General features: G+C 37.2%; 1 protein-coding gene across 1 annotated transcript in view; it reads right to left on the reverse strand.

Moving 5' to 3' along the window:
- The window catches only part of MAP9 (microtubule associated protein 9), a 35,116-nt gene extending 24,230 nt beyond the window's left edge, over positions 1-10,886 (reverse strand). Inside the window, exons 1-5 of the mRNA XM_044224664.1 lie at positions 10,815-10,886; positions 9,645-9,794; positions 8,789-8,873; positions 7,360-7,680; positions 1,262-1,491 (exon numbers count right to left, since the gene is read on the reverse strand). Of these exons, the coding sequence (XP_044080599.1) occupies positions 1,262-1,491; positions 7,360-7,680; positions 8,789-8,873; positions 9,645-9,719 (711 nt within the window). The 5' untranslated portion in view covers positions 9,720-9,794; positions 10,815-10,886. The remainder of the gene's footprint in view (positions 1-1,261; positions 1,492-7,359; positions 7,681-8,788; positions 8,874-9,644; positions 9,795-10,814) is intronic.
- Positions 10,887-27,848: the final 16,962 nt, after the last annotated feature.

Raw genomic sequence — 27,848 nt, forward strand, 5'->3', positions numbered from 1 at the left:
ACAGATCATTTTATTAAATATAAAATGACTGGGTTTGAGAACACCTCTTTTTCTTTTCTTGAATTTTTCAGAACAAATTAGGAAAGAGCACATTGAGGTCAGAAAGATTTATATCAAATTGTCAGCTTTACTGGCAAAGCTAAACTACAAAACCAGATTTGAACCTGTTATCTACCGTGCTCATACTTCCTTGTCCGAACTGGAAAGGTTTATTTATTTAGTCATAAAACACAGGAGTTACCCTCAGTTTCCCTCTGTACCACCTTCCAGAGACCAGATCTTCACACACATCACTACAGCAGAGGAGTGAGGAGAAAAAGAAAGAAGCTTAGGTACCATTCCATTCCTTTTCCCCAGTTTGCTCAAGCAGATTATGGAGACAGAGTGTTCTTCCCATTCTAAATGTTAGGTGGAAGTTCACTAAGCACATTGCAATGTAAAGAGAGGAGGTCCAATATTCTCTCCTAATAACAATACATAGTAAACTCTCTGATGAAATCCCAAAGGGTCACATTTACTCCCATTCTGGCAGATCCCCAAAATACAGAACAATGCCATGATCATTCAATATACCTCTTGTTGAGTGAATAAAACCAAATAAATAAAATGACATTGGCTATATTATCCTTAGCCATAAATAATATAATTCAAAGATATGTGAATATGGGACACTTGGGTGGTTCAGTCAGTTAAGCGGCTGCCTTTGGCTCAGTTCATGATCCCAGGGTCCTGGAATCGAGTCCCGCTTTGGGATTCTTGCTCAGCAGGGAGCTTGCTTCTCTCTTTGCCTGCCTGCCACTCTGCTTGTTTGTGCTCTTTCTCTCTCTCTGACAAATAAATATATAAAATCTTTAAAAAAAAAAAAAAAGATATGTGAATAAACCTATAAATTCTTATGATGAAAGATAGAATCACATAGATTCAAAAGGGCAACTTTTTTTTTTCACATTTTACTTTCTCTGCAATTGGATGATTCATTTTATAATTACTGGTGTCTGTAGTTTTCTCCTTTCTTAGCAGTACATAAAATAATGCTACATCTTTATTATATCTTAGAGTTGGTGAAGTTTTAGACTCAGTGGAATACTGTATATTAAAAAAAAATACTTTAGATTTCCCTCTCAACTGAAGAAAACATGTATGACACACACAAACACCCACACACATGCACATGCATGCACACAAATATTCTCTTTTCCATAATCAGCTGCAGAGACCTCAGTTCAAGAGCACAAGCCAGCAATTCAACAGTAGTGCTAACCTCAGGATCAAGGGTTTCGGAGAACAATTTTTTCATAGCTTCTAGTTGTCTGTCACTTAGTTTTGGAAAGGGGGAGGGTGCAGAATGTGCCTCCAATTCTTCATGGAGGGCCGTGGTCTCATCTTTGCCTAGCCCATCTTTCTCCTCCCTGTGGCTGTGTTTTTTCAACATGCTCCGTGGACGAGGTAAAGGCTTAAAGTGCTTGTCTGCTTCAAGACTGCTGCCGTTTTCTGTTGAAAAATAAACCATTTTAAGGTGAGCATACCCAAACAGTGCCCATGACTTCATCTACCACCACTTCGCCACCCCACTTCCTTCCTGTGCCTGCGCACCGTGGCTCTCTGTCCCGGAGAGCCAGAAGAAGCCCACAATCCTTCTCTACACAGAGCTACCAGAAGCACAAATAAGCAACAGCTCACGACCAAATTTTCTTTTTTAGAAGTAGCTGCCATCCTGGAAGGAACTAGCATACTTATGTTTTGTGAAAAGTTAAGGCTTCAATTTTATGAACTCTCCTAGCATGCAAAAAATTAAAAAAAAAAAAAAAACACCAACTATGCCCCAGTTTCTGCCTCTCTTAACAGGAGGGGGCTCATCTATGAGCCTTCAGCCAGTATCTGTGGCTAGACCGCATACAGATTACTCACATTCCCAGACTTGATAGTCAAGACAGTGACCATGGCCCTGTCCAGGGGTTTTACAGGTTGGGAGGGGAGGTGGTTCTAAACAAAAGAAATTCTAAGAGAAAGGTAAGTTCTGTTACAAGTACGAAGATGATGTCGGTACTCGGGGCAGAAGTGTTCGCTCTCCCTGGACAGAAGAATGAAGAATATTTATGAGCTGCTGCTTTTTGAGTCCATAAAACTTTTCTGCAGTTATTAAAAATTTCTCAATGACTATTTCCATTACTTCCAAGTTTAAAACAACAATCTGGTATATGTCCAGCCCTCAAAATATAAGAAAGTTTTTCCATAAACTTTTTGCCCAAATTTTACCTGTTAAGCATATTCATTTCTTCATTGTTCTACCAGTGTTTCCCTTAACAAAATTTCAAACTGAAATAATCAGCATCTTCCTCCTCTTCATCTACACATGGCCTTATGAACACTGCTAGAAGACTCCATCATCATACCAAGTGGCACTACTATAAATGTTTCAATTGCCAATTTTAGCTGTGTTCTAAACTCTGGCGAAATGTTCAAGCCATCCTGGATGTTCCCTCTATATTTAATGGGTCAGGATACCCCACTGATTCTTCTTGCTACATCTCTCATTTAACCCACTTCCTGCATCCCCACCCTCAGCTCCTCTTCCGCTCTTTCCTAGATTACTGCCTCAGAGGTATTTGAAAAATGAAAATCAGATCACATTACTCCTTTCCATAAAATGCCTCAAGGGCTCCCCAGCGTCAAATCCTGTGGAATAGAAGCTTAAGGTCTTATGGTCTTCTCCAGCTGGCGCTGCCTCATCTACCCGCACATCCATTTTGTAATCTGTGTTCCAGAAATGCCAGGCTCACTGCTGTCTCCCTGCTGTGCCATAATCCCTCCTGCTACCATACCTTTACCCAGCTCATCCCTCTGCCTAGAATGTCCACTTCCCGCTGCTTCTCCTGACAAATGCTTGCCTGTCTTTCGAGCCTCAGTGTAAGCAGAATATTATATAATGCCTAAAAGAAGGTGTTGAGTCAGGTTTTTTTTTTTTTTTTTGTAAATTGTGGTAAGAACAATTTACAAAATTGTTAAGAGGTAGGTCTGTAACCAGGTCTGTGGTTACAGCCTATCTTCTTAACAAATTTTAAGCGTACAATACAGTACTGTTAACTAGAGAATCAGTGTTGTACAGATCTTTGGAATATATTCACCTTCATAATGAAACTTTACACCTGTTGAACAGTAAGCCCCCTTTTCCTCACCCCAGAGCACCTGGCAACTACCATTCTACCTTCTGTCTGGAGGAGTGTGTCTAGTTCAGGTATTTCATACATGAATCTTGGCTCTGACATTTACTAGCATTATAACCTTACATGACCATATCATCTCCACGAGCTCAGCTTCCCCATTAGTAAAATTAGTTAAGAATTCCCAAGGCCCCTGTGGGACCTAAGTGAGAAAATGAAGTGCATAGCACAGTGCCAGACTCATGGTAAATGCTCTCAGTGAACATTAATAACTGTGGTAAACTTTTCTTTCTTTTTTTTGTTTTTGTTTTTTTTTTTGGTTTGTTTGTCACTCCTGTTTTCCTTGGGGTAGTCTCTCCTCTTCTCCATCCTTGTAATTCTAGTGGGTTAACAAACATCTCCTCCCTACCTCAGTGAGAGGGGTGTGCCCACAGTATATATTACCCTCCCAGCTTATCACAGAAACATCATTTCTCCTGTCCACAGCAGATGGTCAGGTCAGTATTTTTCTATTTAGAGTTGGAGGATATGCCTTTAAGGTCACAAGGCCCAAAGGATATGATTTGGGGACTACTAGTGGCATTCTTTCCTGCCAGGTGAAGGGAAGTCTGAGACAAAGAGACCCAATGACAAAAATATAGGACCAGCGGATGGAGTAACTGGGCCAGTGACAGGGGTGGGAGGAGACAGTGAGGAGGTTTGGAAATCAGGGAGGGAAGAAGAAGTAGAAGTAGAGAATGCAGATCACATAAAACTACTGTTTACAAATTTAATCAGACCTAAAGAGAGGTCTTTTGACATCCATGCTCAATAAGGTGATAAATTTCTCTTTCCACTGAAGTTTGAGTCAAGTCATTTGCAACCAAGACTCCTGACTATGGGTACTATTATTTCAGTTAGAACTATTATTGCTATTTCCTCCAGGAAGCTTTCCCCAATGTCCTCAGGTAAACTTAGGTGCCTCGTTTCCTGCGTTCTTATACACCTTTTATATACTTTCCCATTAAATGGTAAAGTCTTTGCTACAGTCTAGATGCTTGTGTACCCCTCAAATTCTTAGGTTGAAATCCTAAACACAAAAGTGATAATATTAAGGCAGTAGGGAGGTGACCCCATCACAAGGGTGGAACCTTCATGAAGGGGATTATAAGAGAGCCTCCAGAGAACTCTCTCGCCCCTTCCACCATTGTAAAGACACAATGTGAAGTCTGAGATCTGGGGCTCTCACCTGACGGTGCTGGCACTGTGACCTCAGACTTGTAACTTCAAGAACTGTGAGAAATAGGTTTCCATTTTTTAAAACCCATCTAGTCTATAGCACTTTCATATAGTGGCCCAAATGGACTAAGACAGTCTTGGAGGATCAGTACTATGTCTTTTGTTTTTTTTTGTTTTTGGTACAATGTTTTTTAATGTCTTATTCTTAGTTATCATCACAGTGCTTGTAACATACTGAAACAGACTGTATTTATAATAAATATGTATGGAAAAATAAAATGATCTGCTTACGAACAAATGCTAAGTAATAAAAGCATTTACAAAAGTGCTTTATGCCAGATTGTTCTAAACATTTCAAATATATAAACTCATTTAATCGTCTCAAACCTTTAGTTCAGGTTCAACTATTATGCCCATCTTACAGACAAATAAAATGAGGAACAAAGAGGTCATATGCCCACGGTCATAAATTCTAGTTTGTGGGATTAAAGCAAGAGCACCCTGGCTCCAAAGTTCATGACTTTAGTCATTTTAATGTTAAAAGCAACACATCCTGCAAAAATTACTTTCTGCAATCATTCCCCATATGACAGTTGCTCAATCAAGTGAAGAGTCTAGTTACTGCACTTTTAACAAAAGACAGCAAGAACAAAGTAAACTTTCAGGTTCCAATATTTTTATAAAGCCTTAATTGCTACTTGGCAATGTCTCACATTGAAAACACTAAGTTCCAAACTTCATAAGAAAAATTAAAAAGTCTAAAAATTCAGAAAAGGATGAAGCTTAACTTGTGAACCACACTTTCTTTCATTAATGAAATCATTCACTTATGATTACACTAAAATACTTATTGAATTGTATATGCCAGACACTAACCACTAATCTCAATTTTTTTCTTCAATCTGAAGAGTCTACGAATCAATGACTTTAATATATTTTATACCAAAATTCCACTCCACTCCTATCTATAAGTACTGTCAAGCTTTCAGAAAGAAAAAAAATATATATAGCTATACATTTTCAAAATGCTTTCTTTCCTAATTAAGTGTAAATGACTGTTTTGGGTAATTATTTTTATATAACATAAAATAAATTGCAAATGGCTAATGACTTTAAAAATAAGTATTGCACATTTGTGTCTAGTATTTAGAATCTTGGTGCCATCTTGTGGTTTAAAGACAGTATTTCTTTATTAATTTTAATTTGTCACAGGTTTTTTTTTTAAGTGTTAATAGATAGATTATTGATAATTATCCACCATCCAGTTCTAACTAGATACTTCTACCTAAGACTAACTTTTAGCTTCTGTATGCTTACATTTTCTTATTTACCTAATGAAAAGCTTTTCAGAATCAAGACAAATACGGTAAATACAATCCACAAAAATAGATTTCTAAATTTACTGGAACCAGGAAACACTGTCTGCTCTATCCTTCTTGAAGATTCCCCATTCATATTTTTTTATTAATGGCTCCAAGAAGTTCTCCCAGTAAGAAATCACTTTAAAATTTCTAAAATTCTTTTTTTTCCAATAATACCAAAGAACAGACTGTAGGATGTACTTTGGGAAATGGTGAATTACTAGATTACTCACCAAGTTCCATTATGTCCCTTTCTCTCCATTTTTGGTGCTATTCAGTACACTGGGAAGGTACATTCATCAACTTAATTCTGTCTCATTATGTCTTATATTTTTGGTAGAACTATATAGTTTCTGAGATCTCCTTCAATAGATTCTTGAAACAATTCAGTAGAACAAGAGCACGTTTTATCCTCCTCCTCATGAGGACAATAAGGCCTACCTTATTTGCCAAGGTCACATATAATTAACAATACAATGGCTCTTCTCCTAGTAGTCCCTGCTCTGTTCATATTTGAAAGTCAATGGGATTGTGGGGGAAGGAGTGGTTCACTTAAAATTTCTGAAATAAAGTTCTGTCTGATGTTACTAGTGATATCTAATATGTGAAGTATGAAATATTTACCAGTAAAATATTTGATGATGATATAAAGGAAAGATATTTTTATGAAGGCTAGTATCAACTAATATTTTTTCTATAAAACAGGAAAAAATGACTAGAAGACACCAAAACCTTAAACTTCTATGCCCCTGTTTCTGTATCTATGGTGGCCCAGGGGACCCCTTGAGAGGCTGGTTCCTGCTTCACTTCGTCTTTGCTCCATTGTGTCTAGAGCTCAGTAGAATTGTGGAGAAATGACTCTACTCCCAATCACACCAGGAACTTCCCTTCAGAAAACTGAGTTTGAGTGGATTTTCCCAGGGAACAGAGAAACTAAATGGGGATTCTGTTTCCGTAAGGCAAGCTGGAGGCTTAAATAACAACACCAACAACAAAACTCTCTCCCTTCACATTCTCAAATGTCAAAAAGATTTTCTGGCAAATGATGGCATGAAAATGATTGAAGGACTAGTTCCTTCCTGCTGTAACTAATTTCTGGAGTGTAAAATGGATTAGAAAGGACTGCATTGCAGTCCCATCTCTAAAACAAAACTGAGGCCCAAAGGCTGGACCTAGAAACTTTGGGAGCCACAGCTGTGGAGGGCAAGTACTCTGGCCTTCTGTTAGGCACCAGCATACATGCAAGACTAACATGCAACCGGACATCAGAATTATGAGTTTTCTCTATGGTTCCATTATTTTGCTTTATAACTCTAAATTACAAAGTTATGCCTATTTCTTAAATATTTACTAGCTATCATATAAAGATATTTTTATCTTAAAATAAGTTTTCAAGGGGCACCTGAGTGGCCAGTGGGTTAAGAGTCTGCCTTCAGCTCAGGTCATAATCTCAGGGTTATGACCCAAGGAAGCAAGTCTCCTTCTCTTTCTGCCACTGTCCCTCCCACCACATGTGCTCTCTCTTTCTCTCACTCAAATAACTAAAATCTTTTTAAAAAATTAAAAATTAAAAATAATAAATAAAATAAGGGAAATATAATTATAGTAACATGAATTACCTGAAGATTTGCCTTTGACTGGAAGAATTCTGGGTTTAGGTTTTATTTCAATTTCGTCTTTTTCAATTTCCCGGTCTTTATTTTGAGATTCAGATGAGGGAGTTCCAGCCATATCTCCACAGCCATCAGGTGCCATTTCCTCATCATTTTTGGTGGAGAATACTGCCTCATCTTCCATTATGTCACTGTTTGATTTCCTGGTTTTCAAAAATGACAGTTTTGGAGAATTCTTTTCTTCATCATCTGACAAATGGAAATCATTTATCTTTTTTTTATCCAAATTTTCATCTACTGAGGTGTCAGAAAAATCACCTAAGGAAACTGAAAAATGGAAGAGAAAAAATGTTTTCAATAGCCTCTTTAAAGCTGTGAAGGTCATATTAATCAAAAAGATTATCTTAAAGACTAGAAATGAATTTACAACAATGAATGGACAAGTATCTGCAGCTCTAACACACGGCTAACTTAGACAATTGTTATCGGTATTTTTGGAAAAAAAAATTCAATTTCATTAATTTATTCAAAACATACTTAGTGAGTGTGAATTGTGTGCCAAACTTGCTCTGAGAAGTCATTCAAAGGTTCCTCAAAATAAAATGACTTGGGTTATTTAAATTAGGTTTTGGACTATAGAGCTTTTATTTGCAAATGACTTTATTATATAAAATCAAAAACACTGGTAAGTGGAAGATTTTACTAGTTATTTGCTAATTAAATTATTTTCCATAAAAACTTTGGTACTACAATTTCATCCATACCGAGTATTAGATTTTACTGTGAGAAGAGTATTAAAGAATGCCAATTTAACTATACAGCAATGCTTTAACTACTGTTCTGATGATTTTCACAGAGAACATTAAAAATTATTCACTTAATATTAAAGTATAAAGTGCTGAATTTCAAGTTTGGAATTCTGTGTGCTTACATCTAAAACCTAAAATGTTAATATTTTTACAGTATCACAAGAGACAAAATTAAGTCATACCAGCACTGATATACTAGGTTTTTAAAACTAAACCCCTATTACAGCCAAAAGAAAATCTGATTTACAAAAAGCATTATAAAAGTGATTTTGACATGCACTAAAGTTTAGTTCTCTGGGCTCTAGTTTTTAATTCGCTGTAGAGTCTCATAAGGTTGACACTGTTGTGTCCAACATGGTTTATAGCAGACAGGCATACTTTTACTTCAAACCTGCTATCAGTTAATTTATATTTTCAGTATACACCATTCAGAAATAAACAAAGATAATCATACAACTTCTTGAGCTTCCAAGTGGCTTTTTACTCACTAAAAAGTTGGAAATTTAGAACCAATTATTTAGAACCAGTTATTTTGACATAAGTGATTATTTTTGAAGGGATGAGCTAAACATAACTAAGGAAACAAAAAGAGGAAAAGTGGTTCACTTTTCCACATGGACACATACCAATTTCGTCACTCTCAAAGTCATCTGAGTATTCAGAACTTCTTTGCCTGGCCGAGCGAGCTGTAATTGCTTTTATTAGCTCATCCTGAAACGAGATAATTAAAATCAATTTCCATCCAAACATAGAGGTCTCATATTTAGAATTAATTCTCTGTTAAACAAACAACGCTTGATTAATAACTGCTTCAAACTCGGGTTTCATTCATATAACAAATATTCAATGAAAGCCTACCTTATGCCATGCACCCAAGCCCTCAGACTCAATGTGTAACATCACAGACAAGCCCCTTCTCCTTATGGAACTTACAGCTCAAAAGGAGGAGAGAGGCAACAGCAAATAAATTAGTTACAGGGTGTAATTAAGGCAGGAGAGTAATAAACAAGATAGGACACAATTTAGACAAGATTTATTACAAACTGGCATTTTGGAAGAAACTGGTACTTTTTAAGATCTTTTGTTTTAGCACACTGCAGTAATAAATGTAATTAATACTGCAAACTTAGAGGCTGAGTTCAAAACTGTAGTGACTGGATGGAAAAAAACTGAAATGTTATTATAACAGAAAAAAACTACATGCAAATTTAAAGTTTCTATATAACTTAACTTTTAAAAGTTGATTTAAACTTTTAACTTAGTAAGAACCTAGTAGTGAAGCAAGTTAAGTAGTCTGTAAGCCACACAGAAGAGTTGGTAACACTCGAGCCCAAGCAGGACCACCTGATAAAACCTCCAAAGGAATGTAAGATATACTCCTGTGTCACACAGGGCCCTTTATAGAATCATTTCAAATCCAACATTGTTAATACAATGTTTACCTTTAAAATCACTCAAAATAAAAACGTTTGAAATACTTACCTGGAAAGAAGTCCTTTTGGTGACTTTTGGACTCTTTGTATAAGCCAAAATTGTGCTAAAAACTTCATCGGACATAGTGTTTTTTAATTTTTACTCTACCTTTATAAAACATCTAATAAATAATAGGAATAATTCGAACTCTGATGATATCTGAAATAAAAAACAAATCAGACTTTTTTGCATATTTGAGAATTTCTATTACTACTCCTTAGTGCTAAAAAAAACAGAGCAAACAAAAAAATTAAGAAAAGCATCTCATAACATTGCGCTACATATTCACTTAAATATTTAGCGTTCTTATAAAGAAATATAAAATTTTCACAAGTTTATTATCAAAAAAAGGAAAAGTCAAATTAAAGTTATGCTGAAAGAATTGGCAATTATTTTAATGAGCAAATAAACGACTGTAACATATTAGTATGGTAAAATGTTGCCAGTTAAAATACAACACCTTATTTTTCACTTCAGTTCCATTCAGAAAATATAATCGTGCCCATGAAACTGCCATACCTTGTTTTAAAGGCGACTGGCAGCATTTTTAAAAGATACAGCTAGAAGGACAACCAAAACAAACAAGCAAGCAAGCAAACAAGCAAAAGCTTGCGTACAGCTCTAGTGAAAGACAAAGAACATAATGCTACACTTCAACAGTGATATATATGTGTGTGTGTGTCTATATATATATAGACACACACATTGTGTGTCTATATATATATATATATATATATATATATATAGACACACACATATACATTTTTTTTTTTTTCCCAATCGCTCTCCCCTCTCGCAACAGTGCTCACAGGGCTAGATAAAACGAAGTTTCCATGATAGGCAGTATTGAAATCACGGCACGAATGGGCCCTTGAACTTTTCCCGTGCTCGGAGCGGAGGCCTGGGCTTTGGCTACCCAGCCGTCCGCCGCAGCGCACCATCACGGACCGCGCCCGCCCGGCCGAGTGGCGCTGGGTCCCAGCCGGCTCCGCACTGCACCGCGCCGCCTCCCCGCCGAGCTCCCAGCACTCGCCAGGCCCGAGCACACCGAGCGCCATTCACGTCCCGTTCCTCCAAGACCCTCCAAGACTCGCGTTCTGTCCCACCCCAGCCGATCCTACGGAGGGTTCCCGCCACCCACTGAGCACCTGGCCTTGGGCCGGAGCCTCCCGCCCTGACCTGGGCCTGCCGGCTCTCGGGAACCGCACCGAACTGAGCACCGGACTGAGCAAAGGGGAGGGACTAAAATGCGGAGATGGGAGACGGTTGCTAGGAAACCGCGTCTCCGGAAGGAAGTGACTTCCCAACCGCCAGGTCTCTCGGGTACCCAAAGCCGCTCTTCCGCCTGAAGCGTTGCGGAAGGAACGGCTGAAGGAAATGACGTCACCCCTTTGGGTCCCTGGAAAAGGGTGCTTTGTCGTCCCAAGCGTTACAGCTGTTGCCTAGGAGACAGGCCCCTCCGGCTCCCACCCGGAAGCAGGAGCCTTGAGTTTTCTCGTGGAGCGAGATCCTTACCTCCACGTGCTGCTCGAGCCAAAGCACATTTACCGTTTTGCCAGAGTTGGGATGTGTAGTTCTGTGAATCGGAATAGTGCACTGACAGAATAGCTACATAGTGACATTTGCTGGCTGAGGGGAGGAGCTGCTCTATTGAATCCCGGTACTCCTTCCCTATACCCGTGTGATGTCAGGCAAATTACGCTCCAGTTTCCTTTTCTGGGAAAAATATAATGATGATGATAGCCACCTTAGAGGGTTGCTGTGAGTACCCAATGGAATAACGCAGGTGGGATACCTGCAAGGGCGCCTAGGATTGCATTCAGTCAATATTAGATACACTTTTTATGCAACTCAGTCACAAAGCCCCTGGAAAGAAATCATCCCTTGTGGACACAGGTGAAAACCCATTCCAAGTATTTTTTTAATGTAAAGCTTCCCCCTTTGTATGGGAAGTGGATAATCTGGTTAAAATCAAACCAGTCAATAAACAAAATGGTCTAAGACTGGAGCACCACATGCTGCTAAAGGAACCCAGATCAAGATCACTTACTTAGCATAGGGAATCCTTCAATAAACAAAAGACAAACACTTCTTTAAAGACTTCAAAATAACATGGATTTTGTACTATTTTTAATTTAAAAGATTTAATCCAAGCTAAATTGTCCAAATAAATATATTGACCAGTAATTAAAGTTGTACCTGGTATTTTTTCCCATATCTCTAAAATTTATTAATTTTTCACTCATTCAACAATTATTCATAAACAAATCCCATTGAGATATATGGTTTAATAAACAAATGTATTGAAAACTAAATGTGCACAAAAATATGAAATTTAGTTAAAAATTATGCTTTTAGCAACATTTACAACATTTACAATTCAACTTTTTCAAAAATATGTTTGGTTCATGTTCCACTTGTTCGGAAAATGAAGTTTGATCAACATTTGCTTAATTTTGGAATTTTCAAACATTTTTGAGTGAGATTTCTCATTCCTAAACAGTTACTGTTAACTTTCTAATTCATATAAGTTTTTAATAAATAAGTATGATGGGGCGCCTGGGTGCCTCAGTGGGTTAAACCTCTGCCTTCTGCTCAGGTCATGATCTCAGGGTCCTGGGATGGAGCCCCGCATGAGGCTCTCTGCTCAGCAGGAAGCCTGTTTCCCCCTCTCTCTTCCTGCATCTCTGCCTACTTGTGATCTCTCTCTCTCTCTCTGTCAAATAAATAAATAAATAAAATCTTTAAAAAAAAATAAACAAGTATGATTCCATTGTGGTACCTGAGCCCACAGTGAGAAGACAGGATCTACATCATCCTAATACGCGAAGTCCCAATTTGTTCATGTTGAATATTTATATCCATTCAAAAAAACTGTTCATTTTTTTTCCAATTTATTTATTTTCAGAAAAACAGTATTCATTATTTTTTCACCATACCCAGTGCTCCAGGCAAACTGTGCCCTCTATAATACCCACCACCTGGTACCCCAACCTTCCACCCCCCCACTTCAAACCCCTCAGATTGTTTTTCAGAGTCCATAGTCTCTCATGGTTCACCTCCCCTTCCAATTTACCCAAAAGCACATACCCTCCCCAATGTCCATAACCCTACCCTCCTTCTCCCAACCCCCCTCCTCCCAGCAACCCACAGTTTGTTTCGTGAGATTAAGAGTCACTTATGGTTTGTCTCCCTCCCTATCCCATCTTATTTCATGGATTCTTCTCCTACCCACTTAAGTCCCCATGTTGCATCACCACTCCCTCATATCAGGGAGATCATATGATAGTTGTCTTTCTCCGCTTGACTTATTTCACTAAGCATGATACGCTCTAGTTCCATCCATGTTGTCGCAAATGGCAAGATTTCGTTTCTTTTGATGGCTGCATAGTATTCCATTGTGTATATATACCACATCTTCTTTATCCATTCATCTGTTGATGGACATCTAAGTTCTTTCCATAGTTTGGCTATTGTGGACATTGCTGCTATAAACATTCGGGTGCACGTGCCCCTTTGGATCACTACGTTTGTATCTTTAGGGTAAATTCCCAGTAGTGCAATTGCTGGGTCATAGGGCAGTTCTATTTTCAACATTTTGAGGAACCTCCATGCTGTTTTCCAGAGTGGTTGCACCAGCTTGCATTCCCACCAACAGTGTAGGAGGGTTCCCCTTTCTCTGCATCCTTGCCAGCATCTGTCATTTCCTGACTTGTTGATTTTAGCCATTCTGACTGGTGTGAGGTGATATCTCATTGTGGTTTTGATTTGTATTTCCCTGATGCCAAGTGATATGGAGCACTTTTTCATGTGTCTGTTGGCCATCTGGATGTCTTCTTTGCAGAAATGTCTGTTCATGTTTTCTGCCCATTTCTTGATTGGATTATTTGTTCTTTGGGTGTTGAGTTTGCTAAGTTCTTTACAGATTTTGGACACTAGTCCTTTATCTGATATGTCATTTGCAAATATCTTCTCCCATTCTGGACACAAAGAAATGGAAAAATGTTCCATGCTCCTGGATTGGAAGAATAAATATTGTGAAAATGTCTATGCTACCTAAAGCAATCTACACATTTAATGCAATTCCTATCAAAGTACCATCCATCTTTTTCAAAGAAACGGAGCAAATAATTTTAAAATTTATATGGAACCAGAAAAGACCTCAAATAGCCAAAGGGATATTGAAAAAGAAAGCCAAAGTTGGTGGCATCACAATTCCGGACTTCAAGCTTTATTACAAAGCTGTCGTCATCAAGACAGCATGGTACTGGCACAAAAACAGACACATAGACCAATGGAACAGAATAGAGAGCCCAGAAATAGACCCTCAACTCTATGGTCAACTAATCTTTGACAAAGCAGGAAAGAATGTCCAATGGAAAAAAGACAGCCTCTTTAATAAATGGTGTTGGGAAAATTGGACAGCCACGTGCAGAAAAATGAAATTGGACCATTTCCTTACACCACACACAAAAATAAACTCAAAATGGATGAAGGACCTCAATGTGAGAAAGGAATCCATCAAAATCCTTGACGAGAACACAGGCAGCAACCTCTTCGACCTCAGCCGCAGCAACATCTTCTTAGGAACATCGCCAAAGGCAAGGGAAGCAAAGGCAAAAATGAACTTTTGGGATTTCATCAAGATCAAAAGCTTTTGCACAGCAAAGGAAACAGTTAACAAAAACTGTTCATTTTTAATCCACCCGCCTAATACGTAGTTTTCATTTACATGTGATTTAAGAAAATAAAAGTCACACAAAATATTAATGAAAAAGCCTTTAAAATACTCTTTTCCATAGAACCCACTGGATTTTTAATTTCAACTTAGTACAAAATAATTAATAAACAATATCCAACTATGACTTACAAAGCTATAGTAAACAAAAGCAGTTAACCTGACCTCAATCTTATTTCTAAACAAAACCTAAAGCACAGTATTTTCCTACTGTTATCTTAAGCAGTAGAATATTATGTACTTTATCAATATTTTCAGGTAGCTTCAGTATAATATGTTAAAAATGACATTATATAATACCTGAATTAATACTATGATTTTATCTAACACATAATTTGCAATAAATGCATAATTGTTGCATGAACTCATGCATAAACAAATGGCATTTTAAATGAAAAATAATTTTTGAAACATTCCCAAAGGCCACATATACTCAATTAAAATAAAAAGGCAGTACAACACACACAATTTCAGTAGCTTATATAACATCTTCTCTTTATTTTGTTTTTCTTTTTTCAAGTATATATTTGATCTCAGACATATTTGCTTAACAAGTATTTTTTGAGTTTATGCCTTTTTCACTTCTCAGCCTTGCTTTCACTCATTCGTTCATTCATTTAGTACATCCATATCAATAACAGTCTAGGTCAGATCCAGAGAGTTCAAATGTAAACCAGAGTAGGTCTCTGCCTAGAGATCTTATAGACCAGAGACAGCTAGAAGGTTGGGTAAGCACACAGTGATTATACATTGTGCTAATTTCTCTGTAGAAGTACAAAGAGAGAAGGTCTCAAGAGAGAGCAAAGAATTCTTCCTGAAGACACTAATAAGTTTTCACAGAGAAACTAAGTGTGAGTTGATTAATGAGTTTAGGAAGTAAGAGAGATCAGAAGTATATTTTAAGCAGAGGAAATGGTCTATGAATGTGAAGTCTATCTCATTGCAGATATAAGAATTTGAACAAAATGATAGTGTGTTGCTTTTCAGGTCACAAGGTGAATGAGAAGATCTATTTCCAATCATAAAGCAACTGAGGAATGACTTCTTCAAAAGTTCCCTGCCCTCCGCTCAGCAAGCAAATTATTTATTGTCTTGTGACTGGCAGCACAAGTTAGAGACGAAGGATGTACTCACAGCCAGTCCTGGGTGAATAAATAAAGCACATGTCTAGCATTTTGAGAAGTCCACCACAAAAAAGCAAATCTTCACTGATGTCAAATTATAAGGACTATATATATATTAAACACTGAATGCTCATGTTGGAAGAGAATGAGAGTAAACAACCAAGATGCAAGTGCATTACTCAATACCAGTGCCGACTTCCGAGGTGAGAACTTCTAGAAGGAAAGTGTTGGAATCTTGAAGAAGCCAGCGATAAACAACTACACTGATTAAAAGTGTTTATCAGCTTCCGATGAATGAAGGAAACCAGCCACTGTTAGTCTATTATACCAGCATGTCTAATGTACCATCTTGAGACTCAGGTAGTTTTGAAAAAATATTATTCAACTTGATAATCAGGTAGTTATTTTCCTCTGTGAAATGTTGGACAAGACTGGTTTGTTATATTGACTTTATGATGCTACTGAAGTTTTAAGAAATCTTTAATTTTATTAATGTTTTCATACACACAATGACATTATTCTTACTTGGGAAGTTGTGCTAGTGTGTTCTTTCTTTCCTGATCTATTAGCCCACACTGTGGAAATGGTTTTACATGTCATTTCTTCCAAGTGTAGCTCCCTCTTTCATCTACCTTTTTGGAGTTGCTCAGTACCTTCCTGCTTTGTGCACCTTCACCTTAAGATAAATCTGGTTTGGGGATAGAAAAAGACAAACTATTACTGTTTTTGCACAAAAAATGCTCGAGTTTCTGAGGAATTAAGACACAGTGTTGAGGAAAGTCCAGGCATTGGTCAGTCAGAGTTTCCTTGTAAAAGATCACCCCTTTCAGGATTTTCAAAGAAAGAGAGGCCAGAATCCAGCTGTAGCTAGTGTGAATAAAACAAATTTTTCAACACTATGGAGAAAATCTAATTTTGCTTTAGCATTTCACTTCTGCGAGAATATAAATTTTCCTAATCTGGGAAGTCTTCCAGGTTAAAAGAAATCCATAGCATGCATTAGTAACCTACTTCCAAAAGATGGCAGCAAAGGATTTAGCATCCTGGAATAAAACAAGAACATGATCATTAATATTTTGGGGATGTTTTATTATGCTTAGAGTGATTAAAAATTACACTGAAAAATAAGCTACTTTTAAAATAATTTTATAAAGCTTTTTGAATGATCAACCTTTTCCTTACATTAGAATGTTAGGAATTTAATGTGATAAGAATCACATTAAGTTTAATTAATTAAATCACATTAAGTTTAATGTGATAAGAAAATGTGATAAGATTTGTGAAAATGTGATAAGATAATGTGATAAGAAAAATTTTTTTTAATAAATATTTTTAAAAGACCTGCATAACTGCTCATACTCCAAGCCATACTCTACTCTCCTGAACTCAGCCGTGGTCATTGTTAAGAGTTAGCATTCTTTTACATACTATTTTTCGTATTCACATTTAAATGTCCAGGTTACACATAACCTGGTCTTTTCACTTGAGTATGTTTTCATGTTAATTAAATTTGAATTGCGCATTACTTTATGGTTATACAATTACGGATATTCTAAAATTATTATTGAACGCTCTTTAGATTATTTCCAGCTTTTATGAGAGCTAGAATTGTTGGGTCAAAGTATAAGTACATTAGCTGGCTTTATATTCATTTCCAAAATGCCTTCCAGAAAGGTTTTTACAACATATGCATAAGAACATAACATAAGAATAGTGTTCACCTAAATTTATTCATGACTTAGATACCTTATTGCTCCCTTATAAGATGCAATTGTGTAGACTAAACTTTTCTTATCATTTTATTGTATAACTCCAGGGTTAATTGTCTCTTTTTAAAAAATGTCAAATGTTGGCACCAAATAAAAAAACTACACATCAAGTAAAAACATGAATATAAAATATTTCCTTCAGTTTTTAAAGGAAACATTAATGGTTAAAGAAAAAAGGAATTATTTTAAAATCTAACAGAAAAATATTATTCTGGAGGTAAAAATAAAACATTTCAAATCTCCTAATTCCATAATATTACTCCTAACATTAGGAAGGCACTATTTAATAAAGTGCTCTTAAGGAGATCCATCAGGTCACAGAACTGAAAAATAACATAAATTAAAACTCTTCATGTTTAAAACAGGCAATGATGAATGCTAACGCATTACTAAATAGTTTATGTAACTTCAAAGACACTACATTTGCCCAATCAAGGATTCAATTTTAGGCATTTTATATACGTATACTGTAGCCAAACTTAGAATAAACATTCGTAAAAAGTTTCTATTATGCAAGCTTCTTAACCTTAAAATGAACTTTTGTGATTCCTGAGTAAATATATAAGGTGATGCTTTTATTCCTTGACTTGGATTCAGATGTCAGCCTTTCATTTTAAACAGCATGTCCGTATAACCCATAGCCAGCTGATTTTTTTCTATTATGGAGGAAAAAAAGAGGAATGTATTCTATAAAAATCCGATGCAGGCTTCTTCTTTTTTTTTCCCCCTACATTACGTATTATAATGTTTCTTTTCCTTCTATAATGAAAGCCCACGAAATTTACCCTTTAAGATAGCCAATACTATCTGTTAGATAAGATAAAATTTTCCCTATTAGCTGCCAGTGAATCTATTTTTTCCCTGTTTTTTTATTATGTTGGTTTTATTTTACATTTTGAAATGTTATATGTCAGAGGTTGGTAAAGTGATGTCTAAAAGGTTACAGATCGTACAGATTTTGTTTTTCTTCTCCTTCTTTCATTTTTTTTTTTGAGAGGGCTAAGATTGCAAAACCTAAATCTTTTGGAAGTTTGGACTTACCTTTTTTTTTTTTTAAATATTTTATTTATTTATTTGAGAGAGATCACAAGTAAGCAGAGAGGCAGGCAGAGAGAGGAGGAAGCAGGCTCCCCTCTGAGCAAAGAGCCCGACATGGGGCTCGATCTCAAGACCCTGAGATCATGACCTGAGCTGAAGGCAGAGGCTTAACGCTCTGAGCCACCCAGGCGCCCCTGGACTTACCTTTTTAAAAAGGAAATCTCACTGTTTTAGATGGAATGAATTAATGAGACATGATTTTGCATCTGGTTTATGAATATCAGTTTCGAAGTTTATATTTGAGTATGTTTTAGATTCTTTTCTTTTAGACAAAGCAATTTAAGAACATTATGTCTCACTTAGAGAGTTCTGCTGTCTAAATGAAACTGTGTCACCCCGCAGAATAAGTTAGAATCCTAGAATGCCATAGAAATAATAACATAATCCTTGGTATATGAGTTGACAATGTTAAGGGAAAATACATGTTGGAATACTTCTAATGATGTAGATGGAATACACCAAGATCTGATACATGTTTTCATTCTTAGCTTTAATTATCACAATTTTATTCTTCATACTTAATCAAAATGTGCTATCCTACTTTATATACATCGATACTAGTTCTATGCTGCAGAATTTCAGAGAATAAATCTAATATTTCTTTCACATGACAAAATTTCCATTTTGGATATATTTAACATATTCTCTCTCCCCATTTACCTTTTCCCTTTACTGCTATTTTCTGTAGTTTCAAAAACCCATTATCATCCTGGTTGTTCTTTTCTGGATAATGTAATTTGATTTTGTACTTCAAAAGTTGTGTCTAAAGATAAGCAGAATAACAACCTAGATGTGGTTTAACCTATGTAAAGGAATGATTCCTTTCTAAGGCATGAAAACTGCTAACAGTCTGAGCTTATGTTGATGTCTTTCCAGAAGATGGGTTCTACCATTGGTTCGTGTTGTGGACTTGTATTCAACCAGATGCTGTGATTTTTTAGGTACAATATGATTCAAAAGAAACTTTGAATCAAAATGTATGTGATATTTTAATGTGTTAAATATCGTTGTATGGTTTGGGGCAACTCTTTTCAATCTCTCACTCTATAGAAAACTTCTTGAGTTCTTATTTTGTCATCCAGCATACAATTTTTCACTTTTGTATTATCTTTAAATTTAATAAGGATATGTATATGGCAAGGATATTTACTAAAAATATCCTTAGACGGGTGCCTGTGTGGCTCAGTGGTTAAAGCCTCTGCCTTCGGCTCAGGTTATGATCCCAGGGTTCTGGGATCGAGCCCCGCATCGGGCTCTCTGCTCAGCAGGGAGCCTGCTTCCTTCTCTCTCTCTCTCTGCCTGACTCTCTGCCTACTTGTGATCTCTGTCTGTCAAATAAATGAAATCTTTTTAAAAAATTGTAAAATGTTTAAAAATGATACCTAAAAGAGTAACTTTCACTAATTCAAAACCTCAGAAGTTGTTACAGATAGCTATATTTTTATAATACGAAGACCTATAGAAACCTACCCACTTATGGGTTTGTATTTCTGAGATGTTTAAGAGTATATTATGATCATATGCCTTTGATAATTTGAATTCTCAAACAAAAATGGACATTTGGGCTCTTTCCATAATTTGACTAATTGACAAAGAAGAAGTGGTATATATATATATATACCACTTCTTCTTTGTGTATTCATCAGCCAATGGACATTTGGGCTCTTTCCATAATTAGAGATATGGAATTACCACTTATACCATATATAATGGAGTATTACTCAGCCATAAGAAAGAATGAAATCCTGTTAATTGTACTGACATGGATGGAACTAGAGAGTATTATGCTAAGCAAAATAAGTCAGAGTAAGACAAATACCATATGATTTCATTCCTGTGGAATTTAAGAAACAAAACAGATGGAGGAGGGGGACAAAATTGCAAAGGAGTAGGGGACCCTATTTCATTTGGTCCCCTGATTTGAGCTGGATATCCACCAGAGCACTCTGGACACCCATAAATCCTGCCTGAGATGTAAGATCATATATGTTTGGATCTCTATGGGACAGCAGATCATCAGCTGAGAGGTACAAAAGACAGAGGTGAGATTGTGCAGAAAGATATCAGGAGGATAAACAGAAGGGGGAGGGAGCCACCAGAAGGGAGCTATTGGAAAGTAATACCCCAATGCAAAAGTGCCCTGTGCTTGAGGACCAGTGATACCTTGGGAACCAGTGGCTGTGGGATGAGGAGGGACTGATAGTAACACTCAAATAGAACAAAAGGGCTTAATGGACAATTGCTGGGATGGGGGAGGGGAACCCTTGGGATGCTGCAGGCACAGATCTAAGCCCACGGTCCTGGGACCAGCTGCAGCTGCCACCCACCTGTGCCTGAGAGGACCCAGCACGGAGTTGAGTTAGTAGTCCCTGGGGCTGGCAGCTTCAGTCAGTGGTTCCTGGGTCCCCTGGGTCCCACCTCTGTGGCTGCCTCCACCACCCCTTGGGGCTGAGAGGACCCCACGAGTACTTGAGTCTGGGTCCCTGGGACCAATGGCTACCACTGCCACCACAGCCACTGCTGCCACCTCTGCCACTGCGGCAGAGAGGACCAGGCTTGGACTGGAGCCCACGGTCCCAGGATCCACAGCCACTGTTGCCAGGCTTGCCCAGACTGTATTGCTCATGGTTTTGGTGGCACAGGGGTACAGAGACAAAAAGGGCCTTGGGGGACCACTGAAAGGGTCACTTGGGGGCACGCACTACCTGTGGAAGCCTGCAGTGTTCACCAGAGCTTGCAGAGGGTGTGTCTGTGTTCTGGAGGATTCAGAGATGAGCAGTCTGCTTCTCTCTAAGGCAAAGGTCTGGGTGCGGACAGTTTACTTTGCTCTGACCCTCCAAAAAGTTGCGAAAAGCCGCCAGAGAATAAGAGCCTCCACAGAAAAAAGCCCCCAAAAATAGTTTCCATGGAGCCCAGCCCCTTGATAGCCTGCAGGGCAACTATGCCCAAGCAGGACTGATGGAACAGCAATACAGCAGGTTCCTCCCCCAGAAGACAAGCTGAAGAAAGAAGAGGACAACAACCACAGGGTTCCCATAAAACTGTAAAACTCCAACACCAGGGAAAACAATATATTAAGCTATTGTCTAACAGCCTGTGTATTTCTTAGATACAACTTCTCTCTCTCTCTCTTTTAATTATTTTTCATGATACTTTTTTTTGCCTACTTATCATTTCAACTAGATATTTAATACAGCAAATTTCATAGTAACTTTTTGACTTGAACATTTTCATACACTTTTTTCTTTTTCTTTATATCTGTAGCTATAATATAGATATAGATATAGATATAAAGCTTCAAAGTAGTCCTTTTTTCCCTACTCAATTTTATATATTTTATATAAACTAGTTTTAATTTCTGTGTATCTCTGGAAAGTTGAATTCTCAAACAAAGATAACAAGATACACCCAGGAAGAATTGAAATACCCTTACTCACCCATACTGAGGGATTATAACCACCTTCCTGCCACCCCCTCCTTTTTATTTTGGATTGTTTTTTCTTGTGTTGGTATTTTGTTTATTTGTTTGATTTTGTTTTTATACTTTATAGATCTTACTCTTGGGACAAAAGATATGGTTTTGGCTTTTTTTTTCTTTTCTTTTATTATTGGTGGTGACTTCCTATTCTTCTGAAACTTCCCAGGATACACCTTGCCTGGATAGTGATTGAAATTTTTGACTGTACATCCCCTCAACCACAACTCAACAGAATGACAAGGAGGAGGAATTCTCAACAAAGAAAAGACCCAGAGACAATGGCCTCTTCATCAGATCTAATGGATATGGATCTAAGTATGATGTCAGAAATAGACTTCAGAGTAGCAGTTATGAAGACAATAGTCAGCTGGAGAAAACTATTAATGGCAACATAGATTTTAAGGGCAGAAGTGATAGCAGATTTGGCAAAACTTAAAAACTTGTATCAGTGAGATACAATCTAATCTAGATACTCTAAGAGTTAGGGTAACTGAGGCAGAAGAATGAACTAGTAATCTTGAAGACAGACTGATGAGGAGAAGGAGGAATAGGACAAACAGCTTAAAATCCGTGAAGACAGAATTAGAGAAATAAATGACACCATGAAATTCTCCAATGTCAGAATTATTGGGATCTCTGAAGTGGTGGAGAGAGAGAGAGGACTAGAAAATATATTTGAACAAATTGTAGCTGAGAATTTCCCCAACCTGGGGAATGAAACAAGCAATCATGTCATAGAGTCAGGGAGGACACCCCCCAAGATCAGTGAGAGTGGACAAATGTCCAGGTATACACTAGTAATACTTGCAAATCTTAGAACCAAGAAAACCATTTTAAGGGCAGTTAGTGGGAAGAGATGCCTTTTGTACAGGAGGAGGAACATCAGAATAATGTCAGACCTGTCCATAGAGACTTGGCAGAAAGGGCTGGCAAGGCATATTCAGGTACTAAATGAGAAGAACATACAGCTAAAAATTCTTTATCTGGCAAGGATGTCATTCAGAACAGATGGAGAGATAAGAAGCTTCCAGGGCTGGCAGACACTGAATGATACATGACCACTAAGGTGGCCCTGCAAGAAATATTAAAGGGGGTTCTATAGAAGGAGAAAGACCCCAAGAGTTATATAAAACAGTTATATACAGAGATAATCCGTAGAAACAAGGACTTCACAGGCAACATGATAACAATAAAATCTTATCTGTCAATAATCACTCTCAATGTGAACAGCCTAAATGCTCCCATAAAACGGCACAGGGTTACAGATTGGATAAAAAGACAGGGCCCATCCATATGCTGTCTATGAGAGACTAATTTTGAGCCTAAATGTACATCCGGACTGAAAGTGAAGGGATGGAGAACTATCTTTCATGCCAACGGATCTCAAAAGAAAACTGGGGTAGCAGCTTTCTACTGCTGCTTTCTAATATCAGACAAATTAGATTTTAAGCTAAAGTTACAGAGATAGTCAGAGATACAGAAGGACACTATGTCATTCTTTAAGTGTCTATACAACAAGAAAATCTAACAATTGTAAATATCTATGTCCGCAACATGGGAGCAGCCAACTACATAAGCCAACTGTTAACCAAAATAAAGAGACATATTGATATTACATTAATTGTAGGAGACCTTAACATTCCACTCTCTGCAATAAACAGATCAACTAAGCAGAAAATCAATAAAGAAACAAGAGCTTTCAATGGCACACTGGACCAGATGGACCTCAAAGATCAATACAGAACATTCCAGCCTAAAACAACAGAATATTAACTCTTCTTGAGTCACATGGAACTTTCTTCAGAATAGACCACCTACTAGGTCACAAATCAGGTCTCAACCAATACCAAAAGATTGGAGATTATTCCCTCTGTATTCTCAGATCACAGTGCTTTGAAACTGGAACTCAATCACAAGAAAAAGTTTGGAAGAAATTCTAACACTTGGAAGCTAAGACCATCCTGCTCAAGAATGTTTGGATCAATGAGGAAATCAAAAAGGAACTTAATCAATTCATGGAAACCAATGAGAATGAAGACACATCGATACAAAACCTATGGGATACAGCAAAGGAGGTCCTAAGGGGGAAATACATAGCCATCCAAGCCTCATTCAAAAAAAAAAAAAGAAAAGAAAAAGAAAAATCCCAAATATACAAACTATCTTTACACCTTAAAGATCTGGAGAATCAACAACAAATTGAACCCAACCCATGCATGAGAAGGGAAATAATTAAGATTAGAGCAGAGATCAATGAATTAGAAACTAGAAATTAAAAAAAAAAACACATTAACAAATTAGAAGCTGGTTCTTTGAAAGAATTCATAAGATCGATAAGCCACTGGCCAGAATTATCCCTCCCAAAAAGAGAAAGGACCAAATTAATAAAATTATGAATGAAAGGGGAGAGATCATGATTAACACAAGGAAAAAAATACAATGATCAGAAATTATTATCAACAACAATATGACAATAAATTAAGCAACCTGGAAGAAATGGATGCATTCCTAGAAACCTATAAACTACTAAGACTGAAACAGGAAGAAATTGACAGCCTGAATAGACCCATAACCAGTAAAAAGACTGAAGCAGTAACCAAAAACTCCCAAAAAACAAGAGTCCAGAACCTGAAGGATTTCCTGGGGAATTCTACCAAACATTCATAAAAGAAATAATACCTATTCTCCTGAATCTGTTTCAAAAAATAGAAACAGAAGGAAAAGTTCTAGACTCTCTATGAGGCCAACATTACCTTGATCCCAAACCAGGCAAAGACCCCATCAAAAAGAATTTCAGACCAATATAGCTCATGAATACGGATGCCAAAATTCTAAACAAGATCCTAGCTAATAAGATCCAACAATATATTAAAAGGATTATCTATCACGACCAGGTGGAATTTATCCCTGGGATATGAGAGTGGTTCAACATTTGCACATCAATCAATAAGATAGAACACATAAATAAGAGAAGAGACAAGAACCACATGGTCCTCTCAATTGATGCAGAAAAGGTACTTGTCAAAATATAGCATCCTTTCCTGATTAAAACTTTTTAGAGTATAGGGAGGGAGGAACATTCCTGAACTTCATAAAATCCATCTATGAAAAATCCACAGTGATTATCATTCTCAATGGGGAAAAGCTGAGACCCTTCCCATTGAGATCAGGAACACAAGGAGGATGCCCACTCTTGCCACGATTATTCAACATAGTGCTAGAAGTCCTAGCAACAGCATCAGACAACAAAAAGAAAAAAAAGGTATTCAAATTGGCAAAGAAGACGTCAAACTCTCTTTCTTCACAGATGACATCATGTTCTATGTGGAAAACCCCAATATCTCCATCACCAAATTACTAGAACTCATATGGCAATTCAGCAATGTGTCAAGATACAAAATCAGTGCACAGAAAGCAGTTGCTTTCTTATACACTAGCAATGAAACTGTGGAAAGAGAAATTAGAGAATCAATTCCTTCTATAATAGCAAAAAAACCCATAAGCTACCTTAGAATAAACCTAATCAAAGAGGTAAAGGATCTGTACTCTAGGAACTACAAAACACTCATGAAAGAAATTGAAGAAGACACAAAAAGATGGGAAAACATTCCATGCTCATATATTGGAAGAATAAACACTGTTAAAATGTCTATGCTGGCCAGAGCAATCTATATTTTCAATGTCATGCCAATCAAAATACCAATGGCATTTTTCAAAATGCTGAGACAAATAATCCTAAAATTTGCATGGAACCAGGAAAGACAGCATGGTACTGGCACAAGAACAGACACATAGACCAATGAGAGGCCAGATATGGACTCTCAATTCTATGGTCAACTAATCTTTAACAAAGCAGGAAAAAATATCCAATGGAAGAAAGACAGTCTTTTCAATAAATGGGTGCTGGGAAAACTGGATAGCTAAATACAGAAGAATGAAACTTGACCATTCCCTTACACCATACACAAAGATAAACTCAAAATAGATGGAAGACCTCCATTTGAAACAGGAATCCAGGGCGCCTGGGTGGCTCAGTGGGTTAAGCCTCTGCCTTTGGCTCAGATCACGATCTCAGGGTCCTGGGATCAAGCCCCGCATCGGGCTCTCTGCTTAGCAGGGAGCCTGCTTTCCCTTCTATCTCTGCCTGCCTCTCTGCCTACTTGTGATCTCACTTTCCGTGTCAAATAAATAAATAAAACCTTAAAAAAAAAAAAAAAGAAACAGGAATCCATCAAAATCTGGAGGAAAAAAAATAAACAGTAACATTTTGACATTGACCACAGCAACTTCTTTCAAGACACATCTCCAAAGGCAGGGGAAACAAAAGCAAAAATGAACTTTTGAAACTTCTTCAGGATAAATATCTTCTGCACAGCAAAGGAAACAGTCAACAAAAGAAAGAGGCAACCTACAGAATGGGAGAAGATATTTACAAATGACACTACAAACAAAGGGCTGATAGCTAAGATCTATAAAGAACTTCTCAAACTTAACATCTAAAAAACAAATAATCAAGTCAAAATATGATCAGAAGATGTGAGCAGACACTTCTCCAAAGAAGACATACAAATGGGTAACAGATACATGAAAAAGTGTTCATCAACATTAGCCATCAGGGAAATTCAAATCAAAACTGCTTTAAGATACCACCTTACACTAATTAGAATAGCAAAAATTGACAAGGCAAGAAACAACAAATGTTGGAGAAGTTGTGGAGAAAGGGGAACCCTCTTACACTGTTGGTGGGATTGCAAGTTGGTGCAGCCATTTTGGAAAAGAGTGTGAAGGTTCCTCAAAACATTAAAAATAGAGCTACCCTATGATCCAGTAATTGTACTACTGGGTATTTAACCCAAAGATACAGATGTAGTGAAAAGAAGGACCCCTGTACCCCAATGTTCATAGCAGCAATGTCCACAATAGCCAATATATGGAAAGAGCCAAGATGCACTTCAACAGACGAATGGATACAGAAGGTGTGGTCCATATACATAATGGAATATTACTAAGCCATCAGAAAGGATGAATACCCAACTTTTGCATCAACATAGATGGGACTGGAGGAGATTATGCTGAGTGAAATAAGTCAGAGAAAGTTAATTATCATATGGTTCCACTTATTTGTGGAACATAAGGAATAGCATAGAGGACATTAGGAGAAGGAAGGGGAAAGTGAAAGGGGAGAAATCAGAATGGGAGACGTACTTCTGAGAAACAAACTGAGGGTTATGGAGGTGCAGGGGGCTGGGGAGATGGGTCAGTCTAGTGATGGGTACTAAGGAGGGCATGGATTACATGGAGCACTGGGTATTTGTTTGCAAGCAATGGATTGTGCAATACTACATCAAAAACTAATGATGTAGTGTATGGTCACTAACATGACACAATAAATAAAGAAATAAATAAATTTGACAAAGCAAATAAATAAATAAATAAAACAGATGAAAACATGGGGGGAAAGAGAGAAAGGGAAACCATAAAACAGACTCTTAACTGTAAAGAACAAACTGAGGATTACTGGAGGGGAGATCGGTGGCGGGGTTGAGCTAAATGGGTGATAGGGATTAAGGAGGGAGCTTGTGATGAGCACTGGGTATTGTATGTAAGTGATGAATCACTAAATTCTACACTTGAAGCTAATATTATCCTGCATATTGACTAACTTGAATTTAAATAAAAACTTGAAGAAAAAATTCAACACTATTAAATATATTTAAAATTAATATAATTAATTTAATTACATATAATTAAATTACAGATAAACTTTAATAAGATGGTTTGGGAGGAACAGAATTACATTGCAAAAATTTACTATTACCAGACGTGTCGAATTTTGAACTACTGAAAGGTATAGTAATAGTTTTATTTTAGCAAATAAAGAATTTAAGCATAGAGTCAGAATGAAAACAGAAATAGTACTAATAGTTCTAGGATTAGTTAGGGGACATCGATAGAGTAGGTGGAGTAAATTTCAAAAATGTAAGAATTTCTTTTTTTTTTTTTGAG

Source organism: Neovison vison, chromosome 11 (assembly GCF_020171115.1).
Source record: "Neovison vison isolate M4711 chromosome 11, ASM_NN_V1, whole genome shotgun sequence".
Classification (NCBI taxonomy): domain Eukaryota; kingdom Metazoa; phylum Chordata; class Mammalia; order Carnivora; family Mustelidae; genus Neogale; species Neogale vison.